At 51.6% G+C, this 12,757-nt stretch overlaps 1 protein-coding gene across 2 annotated transcripts; it reads left to right on the top strand.

Moving 5' to 3' along the window:
• The first annotated feature begins 1,450 nt into the window (after positions 1-1,450).
• HAS3 (hyaluronan synthase 3) lies at positions 1,451-11,852 on the top strand. 2 transcript variants are annotated; one of them, XM_084756714.1, is made up of 5 exons: positions 1,451-2,638; positions 2,777-3,183; positions 6,206-6,844; positions 9,667-9,768; positions 10,864-11,852. In XM_084756714.1, the coding sequence occupies exons 3-5, from the start codon at positions 6,206-6,208 to the stop codon at positions 11,785-11,787; spliced, it is 1,665 nt and encodes a 554-aa protein (XP_084612840.1). In that variant the 5' UTR covers positions 1,451-2,638; positions 2,777-3,183; the 3' UTR covers positions 11,788-11,852. The 2 variants fall into 2 exon arrangements, with proteins under 2 accessions (XP_084612840.1, XP_084612841.1); XM_084756715.1 differs by having other exon boundaries at positions 1,451-3,183; positions 10,864-11,379; positions 11,472-11,776.
• The last annotated feature ends 905 nt before the right edge of the window (positions 11,853-12,757 follow it).

The following is a 12,757-nucleotide window of genomic DNA, read 5'->3' as shown; positions in this document are numbered from 1 at the left end:
GAATGCATGTGTGTAAGTGCCTGGGTATAGCATTAACCCTATTTCAACATCCCTAGTGGTATGCGGAGATAAACTCCAGGCATTAATGTACGAGCCCCTTTACAACTTTCCAGTGAAGGGATAAATGCAAACAGGGACCCTCAAACTGGATGCTAATTACTGTAAACCCTCCTTGGCACAGCCAGCCTTACACTGGGGAAGACTGCTTTTATCTGCCTGAAAATACCAAGTCCTAGTCCTGCACATCAGAAAGGGAGAGTTTTCCAGTTGGTGAGGACAAAGCGATGGCTGTCCGATCCGGGCTCACTGTTCCTGTGGAAGATTTTAATTGACTGGCAAGGGTGTGCTGAGCCAGCTCCATCCCAGAGCCAGCAGAGTGGCAGCAAGAAGCCTGTGGGTCATAGTTGGAGCCTTAGAAACTAAGTAGTATGAGCTGGCCCTGGAGCAGCTGCAGGGAAGGGAATCTTCTAACAGAGAAGTCTTACTGGGCACAAGGCTGGACCTTTTCAAGATGGCTGCCCCATTTCTTGAGCCTATAAATAGGTCATTTACAAATTGGCAGACAATGATTGATGCATTTTGCCTGGCCTATGGAATATATGTTTTTGACATTTGAATTAGCTGTTAACACTTAAAAATGAAGAGAGCCCAGAAGTGGTTACCCACACCTTTAATCCCAGCACTCAGGAGGCAGAGGCAAGGCAAGGTGATCTTTGTGAGTTCAAGGCCAGTCTACAGAGTGAGTTCCAGGACAGCTAGGACTACATAGAGAAACCGTGTCTTGAAAAACCAAAAAAGGGGGCTGGAGAGATGGCTCAGGTTAAGAGTACTGACAGCTCTTCCAAAGGACCTAAGCTCAATTCCCAGCACCCACGTGGCACCTCACAACTCTAAGTCCAAGATCTGACACCTTCACACAGACATACATGCAGGCAAAACACCAATGAATATAAAATAAAAATAACTTCAAAAAATAAAAATAAAAACCAAAAAAGAGAAGGAGGAGTCTTTACATACAAGACTAGATTTCTGACTTCTCCAAGCAGCTAAGCACCTGGCCATGCTCAGCCCTCCCAACACAGAGGTGTACACTTCCACGTGGGACATCTGCTGTCCATGGGGTACCCTTTTTTTGCCTCTGCCCACTCCCCACTGGTTTTCCTAAAATGTTGCATACTGCAAATCTGGATGAGCTCCTAGGATCTGTAATGGCATGGAGATCAGATACTGTTTACTTATTTAAACACCAACTGAAAACTGTCTATAACTGAACACTCAAGCAGGATGGGCCCACACAGCCACCTCAGGCTGGGCCTGACTGTGGCTTACCATGCACTTCTCAGGGACTCTGTAAATCTTGGAACAGCCCTCTAACCTCATTTCTAAGATGGAGACACTGAGGTTTGCTGTCATAGCCAGACTCCTGAGCAGTCCCCTTTACCAAGAGACTACTTCTCTGTCTAATTGTTGTTGGCCATAGCAGGGCCCCTCAGACCCTCAGTAGCTCAACACACATGCCAGTGTGGGTTCAACATTAGCCTTTATTTCTGTTTTTTCTGTGTTGTTTGTTTGTTGTGGACATGTCTATCACTTGTGTGGAGGTCAGAGGATGACTGTGGCAGTTAGCTTTCCTTCCAACATATGAGTCTCAGAGATTAGAACTCAGAACTCAGGTTGGGCCCAAGGTGTCATGACTTGCTGAGACATCTCAACAGCCTTTAAGGGCTCACTCGGGGTTCAGTTGCCCCTGCTGAATAAACTGGGTGTGGTAGCCTTCACCTGTCTCTTCTGAGTTAAAGGAAGGAGGATGGCATGTTCAAGGGTCTGTCCTGGGCTAGGGACCCTGCCTCAGAATAACAAAACAAAACAAAAGGAACTCACTGCCCAGCCTTCTAACCCACGCAGTGATGCCTCTCCTGAAGCAGGGTAAGCCATTTTGGTTTTGTCTGTCAGGATGGGAGTGGGTAGAGCAGGTGTGCCAGGGTGTGGAGTAACTGACTGAAGGCCTGGCAGAGAGGAGCTTCCAGACTGCAGCTCAAACGCCTATTGGATTGTTTCGGCTGGAGAAGTTATCGCTGATGCTTGGAGGACACATACACGGGTTTTTAAAACTAGTCTTTAGTTATCGTTTCCCTTCAAGTTTCTCTGAGATGCAAAAAGCTCAAGGTCTCCAGCTGCTTCTAGAGTCTCTTCCTCCTCCGCTGACACTCTTGCTCTCCTGGACCCTTCTCCACCTCAGCTCGCCCTCCAGGGAGCAGGGAACTACCAGTGGGGATGTCAAATGAGAACTTAAGAGGTCAGGGAAGTCGGAAATAAAGGTGTGAAGATGAGAAGGAAGAACTGTTTGAGCTTCAAGACAGGAGCCTCTGGGTTCCTGCTAGACCAATCTGCAGCTTTTGCAAACAGCCGTAATGTCTTCAGCGCCCCACTGCGGAATTCAAAGCTCAGCTGGTACAATTGTTAACACTTTCTTTGACCAGCCTCTTTATGTTTGACATTTTTTCTCTCTCTCTCTCTTCTGCTCCTCTCTCTTGCCACTGGGAAGGTTCCAGAACAACCTTGGTTTTTAGGGAGTCCCCTCATGCCTCTTGGCGTGCAGAAGTGGGGAAAAGAGTCTCTGAGCTAGCCAGCTTGCAGGGTGAGTAGGTTTCCAGGCTTCGGGAGCTGGGCGTGGGGGTGGGGATGGTCAGGAACGATTTTGGAGGTCCCTTTGGGTCATCTGGAAAGTTAACCACGCTTCAGGTTCTAGGCTGATGACAATGACCATCTTTCCAAGGTTGCTGGCCTGGAAGTTGTGGAGGTCGTGGAGCAGCTGAGCCTTGGGCTACTCTGGGGGTCGCCAGTTTCCTAGAGGGCGCAGAGGCCCTCAAGCCGGAGGTGCTGCGTCCACGAGGGACCCTGGGTCTGGCGAGAGCCAGCCCGTGGCCGGGAGCCGGGCGCTCTTGCAGGCTCCGGGAGCCCTCCCACTCTTGCCAACTTTCCCGGCCCCGGGGCCGGAGGAGGGCGCCTTTCCTGTCGGGTCGCGCGCGATACTTAAGGCAGCTCGGCTGAGCCGGCGATCATCATTCGGAGCGCACCGCAGCACCGTGGAGGCAGCGCTCGCTCGGAGGCGGGGAGCCGGTGGAGGGGCATGGAACCGCCGCGGGCCTGCTGAGCACCGGAGCGCTGGCAGCCAGGGGCACGGTGAGCGCACCCAAGGGGCGGGCGCCTCTTGCCGCGCCATGGGAACCCTGGGGCTCCGGATGGCCAGGGCCAGGGCCACTCTATGCTTTCCCGCGGCGGACCCTGCAGCACATTCCCCACTGAACCCTCCTCCCTTTCTTCCAACATCCTGGGCTCCCGCAGCCTCTCCGCCCTTCCTCCCTTGCGGCTCTTGTTTTGTGAATGAATTAGGAAGGGGGAGGGCGCGGTGCGGGGCACGCGGCTAGAGTGCCCCTCCCCCCACTTAAGCCCGCAGGGGCTTCGCACCTGCTGGACACCAAGATCTCCAGCAATTTGGTCCCCACAGCAAATGTCTGTGAGGGAGCTCCCCATCCTTGCTGGTTCAGCGGGGTCCAAGGGCGCCTAGGCGCAGGCAGAGGGGCCCCAGCGGCTAGTGCAAGTTTTTGTACCGGCCGCGCGTGGGCCCGGCTACAGGGCGCACCTGTCAGTGGGAGAGGCGCTGCGAACATTGCAGCCCCTCAAAGTTTCCGGGCTAGGTAGGGAGGTGCGCGCCCTTGCATGGGTTTTTCTTTCCTTCCTTCTGTAGTAGGGACATCGATTCTGTAAAGCGCCCCAGCTTCTTGCCCTTGAACCCGACTGCCTGAGCTGAGCTTTCTTCAGGTCTCTTTTGAGGGGATGAGGGAAGCCGCCCAGGGTATAAGACCACACTCTAGTCAACCGGCTTGGGGAAATACAGTCCCCTCTCTGGGCAGAGGACCTGAACAAGAGCCCGCGCCAGAGCCTGACTGCACATAAGATAATCTGGTTCCAGAACCTTCTTGGGTTTTCTATGGGGAGGTGGGTACAAAGGTAGTGCTTCTTAATTCCTGAGTGGGAGGGGGTCCGGCCGCAGGGTGGAGGGGACTGGCAACTGCAGGGATGCTGCCTTTGTTTGCAGGCACTCTTTCGCCAAGGTACCGGGGCCCCTGGGAAGATGAATAGGGAAGGCCTGGGCTGGCAGTTATTTCTTGGGTTTTCTGTTCCTTCCCGGCTGGGTCATGGGGAACCGGCACGTGGGTGTGGCCATGTGGCCTTAGCCAGCCGGGTGAAGCTCAAGCCGGGTGCGGAGCATGGCGAGAGAGCTTCCGTAGCTGCCTTGGACCTGACCGGACAGCCTCTGCAACTGCACCGAGGCGGGGCGCCAGGGCGCAGGTTGCTGGGCTGGCCACAGCACCTCCAATCCCTTCCCAGAACGAGGCAGGCAGTGGGGCCCCCCGCAGCGTCCCCCGTGCCCCAGCTCTAGAGCGGGACCAGGCAGGGGACATAGGCCTGGGGCTCCTGCGTTGGGTGTATGCAGGGAGGGCTGGGAGTCCTACAGAGAGGAAGCATGCGGCGGCTCCCGGGGCTGGTAGGGCAGAGAGCCCAGAAGCCAGGCTTCCCGGAGATGCCAAGCTGCCAGGAGCTCTTTCCAATCTACATTGCTGGAAAAATGCTTTTTGCGGATTGAAGCAGTGACTGTCCTTTCCTCATCCGTCCTATGTGAGGGGTGTCCCTGGCAGCAAAGTCTGTTTCTGTTGGGATGGTTTCAGGGAGACCAGAGCTGAAGCAGGCTTGTAAGTGGGAGGTCATTGTTTGAGACAAGGGAGGAAACAGAATCTCCAGATGGGACAGGTGCGGAAGAGACTGGGGTGGAGGGCAGCCTCTCCTTACCCCTATGCTTTATACCCTCTCCCACCTGGGAAGCCTTTGAGAACTAATGTGCATCCGTTTTCAGGAAGATTACTGAGATCTGAGAAGCAAGATTAGCTGAAGAGCTTCACTCACTAGCGCCTCTCGTAGGGACAGGGACACAAAGTCTTTGGGCAAGGTCAGGTAGCCAGGAGGCAGTGGAGCTTGTCCAACCCTTGATCTCTGATGCCAAATCCTGGGCTCCTCTCATTAATCCACAGCTGTTCCCAACAGGGCAGGTGCTAGGAACCCCAACTTACTTACAAATGGGAATCTGCATTGTTTGTCCCAGTGGCTGCTGGGCAGGGAACATGCAGGAGCGCCTACCAGGGCACTAGGACCAAGGGGGTGGGGCTCCCCAGCAGCCATCTCTGCAGTGCGTGCTACAGTTCCCTAGGCTCTCAGTGCTGGGCTTGCAGCAGGGCTGCCAGCACCCCAACTCTGACCTCCCCGTCTCTTGTCAGCCAGTTTTCCTCTTGGCCTTTTCCCCTGCCTCTCAAGTAAGCAAAGAAAATAGGCAAAAGCAAACACTGGGCAGTTTCTTATGGAGTAAACAGTAGAAAGAGAAATGATTTGTGTCTGTCTGCCTCATGTCCCTTTTTCTGTTCCCTGCATTCTCCATGGACCTTTTGCTGTGCTGTTACAGAGGACCAGTCCCCTTCCCAGAGTGCACTCACCCACTAGAGGTGGTGGCTGTAGGCCCTGCACTGCCACTTGACCTCTCTTTTCCCACACTGCCTAGAAAGCTGTCTCCTCTGGGCCCAGTGTCCCGCTAAAGCTTATGTATTAAAAGCTTTGGGTCAGGAAGGTCACTGTCTACTATATCCCAGGGGACTAGCCTATCCTAGCCAGTGGTCTGCCTATGAACAATGCTATTCTACTTCCCTTGCATGTCGTTTATTTGCTCCTGAACATGCTGTGAGGTTAGTAGTACAATACATTCTACAGGTCAAATAGCTGAAAAGGGAATGGATCAGATAGAAAAGGTCCAACTGGGACCCGAACCCAGCAGTTTAGCCTCCAAGTTTCCAGATGGTCTAAGCCAAGTTCAGGTTTTTGTTTTTGTTTTTGTTTTTGTTTTGTTTTTTGAAACAGGGTTTCTCTGGGTAACAGCCCTGGCTGTCCAAGACTTGCTTTGTAGACTAGGCTGGCCTCAAACTCAGAGATCCACCTGCCTCTGCCTCCTGAGTGCTGGGATTAAAGACATGCACCACCATGCCTGGCTTGTAATAATGGATTTTATTGTCCTGGACCTATCTCTGAGAATGATCTAGTGCCTTTGATGGGAAATGCTGCCCCTGCCTGACCCACACTGTCTCTTATCTTCTGTTCTCAGATGCCGGTGCAGCTGACTACAGCCCTGCGTGTGGTGGGCACCAGTCTGTTTGCCCTGCTGGTGCTGGGGGGCATCCTGGCAGCCTATGTGACAGGCTACCAGTTTATCCACACAGAAAAGCACTACCTGTCCTTTGGCCTTTACGGTGCCATCCTGGGTCTACATCTGCTCATCCAGAGCCTGTTTGCCTTCCTGGAGCACCGGCGCATGCGCAGGGCAGGGCGCCCACTGAAGCTGCACTGCTCTCAGAGGCGGCGTTCAGTGGCACTGTGCATCGCTGCCTACCAAGAGGACCCCGAGTACTTGCGCAAGTGCCTGCGCTCGGCTCAGCGCATCGCCTTCCCAAACCTCAAGGTGGTCATGGTCGTGGATGGCAACCGCCAGGAAGATGCCTACATGCTGGACATCTTCCATGAGGTGCTAGGTGGCACAGAGCAAGCTGGCTTCTTTGTGTGGCGTAGCAATTTCCATGAGGCGGGTGAAGGAGAGACAGAGGCCAGCCTGCAGGAAGGCATGGAGCGTGTGCGAGCCGTGGTGTGGGCCAGCACCTTTTCATGCATCATGCAGAAGTGGGGAGGCAAGCGAGAGGTCATGTACACAGCATTCAAGGCCCTTGGCAACTCAGTGGACTACATCCAGGTAAGGCTCCCTCCCTAGGAGTGTGTGCACATGGCCCATGCGGGTGGCTGGGCATGCTCTCCTCTAGCAACTTTAAATCTGGTGTAGGTCTTGGAGGAAGCCATTCCTCCTCTTCCCTAAACAAGACATAATAGTTCTGAAGAAGCACCGGGGTTGACCAAACCTCTGAACTGGTTCCCATGACAATAGCAGCAAAAGGTACACAGCACTGACTTCACACCAGCTACTGCAGCGTGCTTCACACAGCCACTCCAACCCTTCCAATAGCTCTGCAGGTGAGCACTGCTTTGAGCTCACAGAAAGAAGGTAAAACAGAAGTTAACTTGTCTAACATCAAACAGCTAGTAATAGTGCACACCGGAACGTCAGCCAGGCAGCCTATTCAAGGTCTGCTTTTAACCCTTGTGTCTCACTACTGGCAACAGGATGACTAAAACACCATAAAGCAGTCTGAGGGGAGGGGGCGATGGAGAGATGGCTCAGAGGTTAAAGTCACTGACTGTTCCTCCAGAGGTCCTGAGTTCAGTTCCCAGCAATCACATGGTGGCTCACAACCATCTATAATGTGGTCTGATGCCCTCTTCTGGCCTGCAGGTGTACACACAAGCAGAGCACTGTATACAAAATAATAAATTAAAAAAGAAAAAAGAAGTCTGAGAGGGGACAAGACATAGGGCTCAGCAGTTAAGCACTGCCTATTCTAAGTGGACCCACCTTCCATTCCCAGAACCACCCAGGGCAGCCAACAACCTCTGTAACTTACGTTCCTGAGGACCCGACATCTTTACATCCTTTGCAGGCAATGCGTGCATGCGATGCAGACTTACATGTAGACAGCACACCCATACACATAAGAAAATCTTTTTAAAATGTAAGTGTAGAGTTAAAAAGATGCTGCTAAAAACCATCCCACTGGTTTGAGTTAGGACCACAAAGTCCCTTCATCCTAGCGTTAAATTCATGTCTGACACCACGGCAGCTGGAGGGCCTCAGGTATGGGAATGACCAACTTCCTTTTTCCAGTGTTGGCACAGCTGGAACTCTAAACAGACCCTGCCCAGATCCTGACCAAGTGGTCACTGGCACCTGCCTGGAAATTCTATTGTATTGGCAATGTTTACATAGCTTAAAATTTCAAACAACAAACTAGAAAGAAGAAAAAAGATTAAAGGTATACATTTCAGTACCAACTAGAAACAGGCAACTCAGCAGTCCAGGTTCTGGACCGGAACTCCTTACAGTTCTTATGACTTCTATACTCACCAAAGGGCTTTGCCAACTGCTCACAGACGCCTCAAAGAGCCGTAGCCACTGTACATTGACTGTCTTCATCTTCAATCCTTGGATACGATTAAGTTTGGGGGCATTTTTATTTTGGGGGGGGTGTTTTAAAGTTATCCTTGTGTAAGAATCGACCTGTTTGTCTTGCCCTTACTCCATGGACCCAGGCATGTAAGGAGGATGTGCCTAGAAGGCTGTTTGATTCTGCAGTTTCTCTAGAGCTTTGGGGTCTTTGTGAAAGTCCCTTAGAACCCAACAGCTCAGGCAACAGTCACTCTGTCACTCCAAGGAATCAGCCATTCCCTGAGCATAGGAGCCAACCAAGGATGCTTTGCCTTTCCTGGTCATCTGTATTCTAGAGGACCTTCACACACACTGCCACTTGAGCCATGCTCACTCTTGATGGTCCTAAGCCACCACCTAAGGCAGGTCTGGGCTACAGCCAGCCTTCCAAGAGCCCTGCTAAAGCTATATCTGCCCCACTGTAGGAAAAAAACCTTGCCCAGCCAGTGGGAGACCCGGGTAGACATTCTTCTTCCTTCCCTAGCTCTGCATAGGGAGGACCTTCCTGGAGAGAAGGGACATGAAGAATGGGTTAGAAGTGGCCACCAAGCCCAAACCAGCACCATTGAGAAGTTGGCCTTTACACTGAGGAGGCTCCCTGAGTCTGGCTGGAAGCTCTCTGGGACCTTCCTTCATTTCCAGGAGGATGTAAGGAAGTCTGGTGGGAAGGACAGCGGAAGCAGACTGGTGCTGATGGCTATGCCATTTCCCCTCAGCCTCTGCTGCTGCTTTGTGCCACCCTGTATTCTAACATGAAGAGAACCAGGAAGACCCAGGTGTCAGAGGCAGCCCTTCTTGCTGGCTAATGGGCTCTTACCCAGCACTTTTATTTAATTTTGGTTCTGGGAATTTAACTGAGGGCCTCATGCCAGCAACTTTAGTAAAAGCTTCAATGGAACAGAATTTGAGTTCATCTGCTCTTGAGAACAGTCCACAGAGCCCAGTTAGGGGGTTAGTAAGCCAGTTCCTTCCCAATGGAATGCCAAGGCTATTTCAGTAACTTTAAAATGCAGACAAAAAAGACTGGTCATGGTGGCTCACACTTTTAATCTCAGCATTCAGGAGGCAGAAGTAAGCAGATCTCTGTGAGTTCAAGGCCAGCATGGTCTACATAGCATTCCACAACAGCCAGGGTTACACAGGGAGCCCTTGTCTCAAAGGAGAGGGAGAGGGAGGGAGGGAGAACGCGAGAGCGAGTAGACTCATTCTTATCACAGGGCTGTAGGTTCATCAGGAGGCCAGGGGTTGAAATGAGGAAACTGTTAACTGGATCACCTGTGGCTTTGTCCTTAGCCTTGTGCCAGCTGTCCTTTTCTCTATTTCCCTTGTTTTCCCTCCTCCCTTTCTACCTAGCACAGAGATGTCTGCTAGAGTGATTGGGGGAGTGGTCACGCTTCTCAGGCAGCGAGCAGTTTCCTGAAGTCAAGTGGGAGGGTGTGTGTACAGGCGTGAGATGCTAACAGTGCATTCACCTGCAGGTGTGTGACTCTGACACTGTACTGGACCCAGCCTGTACCATTGAGATGCTTCGAGTCTTGGAAGAAGATCCCCAAGTAGGGGGTGTTGGAGGAGACGTCCAAGTAAGAAGTAACCAGGGGTTCTTGGGGGTTGTGGCTGGACTTCTCTGTTTCCAAACCCAGTGGGGTATGCCTGGGAAATGAATCTCTTGATTTATTAGTATCTGGGAGCTCTTTCCCTGATCGTTTCTCTGATTTTCAAGGGGTTCACTTCACTGATTGCCCAACTCATTTTCTGCTCTTCTTGAACTTAAGGGGAGGGGGCTGGACAGGGCACAGGTGTTAAGGTCACTGCTGCTCTTGCAGATGGCCCTGGTTTAATCTCCAGCATCTACATGGTGGCTTACAACCTGCCAGAACGGCAATTCTAGGGGATCTGGTGCCCTCTTCTGGCCTCCATGGACACAGGTGTTGGTGATGCACAGACAAGCAGCAACACCACACAGAAGTTAAATTTTAAAAAAAATTTTTTTTTCTTTGATGGATTTGGAAGGACATAGGAGTTCCCTGCTATAGGTCTCAGAAAGTACTTCTATTGTTGTTGTTGTTGGGGCTTTTTTTCCCCGTGTTTCTCTGTGTAGCCCTGGATGTCCTGGACTCATTTTGTGGACCAGGCTGGCCTCGATCGCCTGCTTCTGCCTCCTGAGTACTGGGAGTACAGATGTGCGCCACTGCGCCTGGCTGCAAGTACTTCTTTTTGAGTTGACAGTGTAGCAGGTAGTTCTCAAGATAGTTCCTCACAAAGCGCAGCTTTAGGGAACTCAGGCTAACGAGCTGTAGGCAGTGTGCTAAGCACACAGAGCCAGACCTTTTATTTTTGTTTTGCCAGAGGACACTGCCGGCAATGTCATGTCTTAACTACCAAAGAAGACAGATGGTTTTGGCTTTTGCTTCTTTCTCAAGCCCTTCCCTCTTCCCACTACCAATGGCTCTCCTAAGCCAAGGCACCAACTCCTGGAGCCTTCACTGGGACTCAGTGCAGGTGCCAGTGTAGAGGGGGAGCTGGTGCTGGAGAGTAAGGTTTTAGATAGCCACCCTAAGCTTCCGATTCCTCAGCTCTAGTGAGTGCAGAACTCATGACCAGGAATCTGGGCAGTAGGCTACAGAACTCAGGGTAGAAAGGCCTTAGATGAACACAGCATCTCCATTCCCTTACAGATCCTCAACAAATATGATTCCTGGATCTCTTTCCTGAGCAGTGTGAGATACTGGATGGCCTTCAACGTGGAGCGGGCCTGCCAGTCCTACTTCGGCTGTGTGCAATGTATTAGTGGGCCTTTGGGCATGTATCGCAACAGCCTCCTCCAGCAGTTCCTTGAGGACTGGTACCATCAGAAGTTCCTAGGCAGTAAGTGCAGCTTTGGGGATGATCGGCACCTTACCAACCGAGTCCTGAGTCTTGGCTACCGGACTAAGTATACTGCGCGCTCTAAGTGCCTCACAGAGACCCCCACTAAGTACCTTCGATGGCTCAATCAGCAGACCCGCTGGAGCAAGTCTTACTTCCGGGAATGGCTCTATAATTCTCTGTGGTTCCATAAGCACCACCTCTGGATGACCTACGAATCAGTGGTCACAGGCTTCTTCCCATTCTTCCTCATTGCTACAGTCATACAACTGTTCTACCGTGGCCGCATCTGGAACATTCTCCTCTTCCTACTGACGGTGCAGCTGGTGGGTATTATCAAGGCTACATATGCCTGCTTCCTTCGAGGCAATGCAGAGATGATCTTCATGTCCCTCTACTCCCTTCTCTATATGTCCAGCCTCCTGCCAGCCAAGATCTTCGCCATTGCTACGATCAACAAGTCTGGCTGGGGTACTTCTGGCCGAAAAACCATCGTGGTGAACTTCATTGGCCTAATCCCAGTGTCCATCTGGGTGGCAGTTCTTCTAGGGGGGTTAGCCTACACAGCTTATTGCCAGGACCTGTTCAGTGAAACTGAGCTAGCCTTCCTGGTCTCTGGGGCCATCCTGTACGGCTGCTACTGGGTGGCGCTCCTCATGCTGTATCTGGCCATTATTGCCCGGAGGTGCGGAAAGAAGCCAGAACAGTATAGCCTGGCTTTTGCGGAAGTGTAATATAACCCCCAGAGTGAAGTGGGAAAAGTGCAATGGGCAAAGGGGGGGGGAAGGGGAATGGAAAAGACGGGGTGGGAGGGAGGAGGGAGTGAGTGTTGTGTTCTAGTTTCATGGCTGAAAGGACAAACTTGAAAAGAACAGTGACTGTGGTGTGGCCTGGGTAGCTCTGCTTAGCAGAAGCATGGCACGGATTCTTCAGGCTCAGGGCAGATGTTTCCAGGCTGCTTGTCTGCTTGCCCTTGCACAGGCAGTGAACAGAGAAAAGATTTGACTTCCTTTTGGGAACTATAGAGAACCCAGAAGTGTGCTAAACCAAGTGCTCAATTCCACCCTGTGGCAACTTCTGGTACAGAAGCCTGTAAGAAAGTGTCCTCCTAGCCCAGCTGAACACGACGAGGTGTAAGAGAAGTTCCTGTCAAGTCTGGCCAGCTGGTGTCCCCTTTCCCCAACCTCCAATTAGCCATCGATGCATCAAGATTGTGCCTGAGATCACAAGGCTGGGAAGCCTGACCTTTGGTCAAAAAACAGGGTCTAAGAAATGGTGCTTTATGTAATATACCCAACTCCACTCCACATCAAAATATCCCAGGGATGAGCCAAGTCACCCAGAGTAAATACTCAGTTTGGTGTTTTTTTTGTTTTGTTTTTGGGGTTTTTTTTGGTGCATACTAAAAAGGAATGTTTGGCCAGGTGTTGTGGTACACACTTGTAGTCCTGGCACTTGGAAGGAAGATGTAAGACATCAGAGGTTCAAGGCCAGGCTGGGTGACATGAGATCCTGTCTCTCTCATACGCAACTAGTTTGACAGGAGGAACAAAAATTGTTGTGGTGCTAAAAACCGGGGAGGCCTTGGACTGAATGTGTTTCAAACTGAAAACTGCTTGGACTTTTACAAAGATCCCAAAATTGTCACAAGACTTTGCTGGACAGACCAAATGTTTTAGCCATACTCCAGGAAGATCAAACCCC

The sequence above is a fragment of the Acomys minous genome (genome assembly GCF_964271855.1).
Source record: "Acomys minous genome assembly, chromosome: 14".
NCBI classification, from domain to species: Eukaryota; Metazoa; Chordata; class Mammalia; order Rodentia; family Muridae; genus Acomys; species Acomys minous.
The sequence above is the reverse complement of the archived record's forward strand: the minus strand, read 5'-3'. Positions and strand labels throughout refer to the sequence as shown.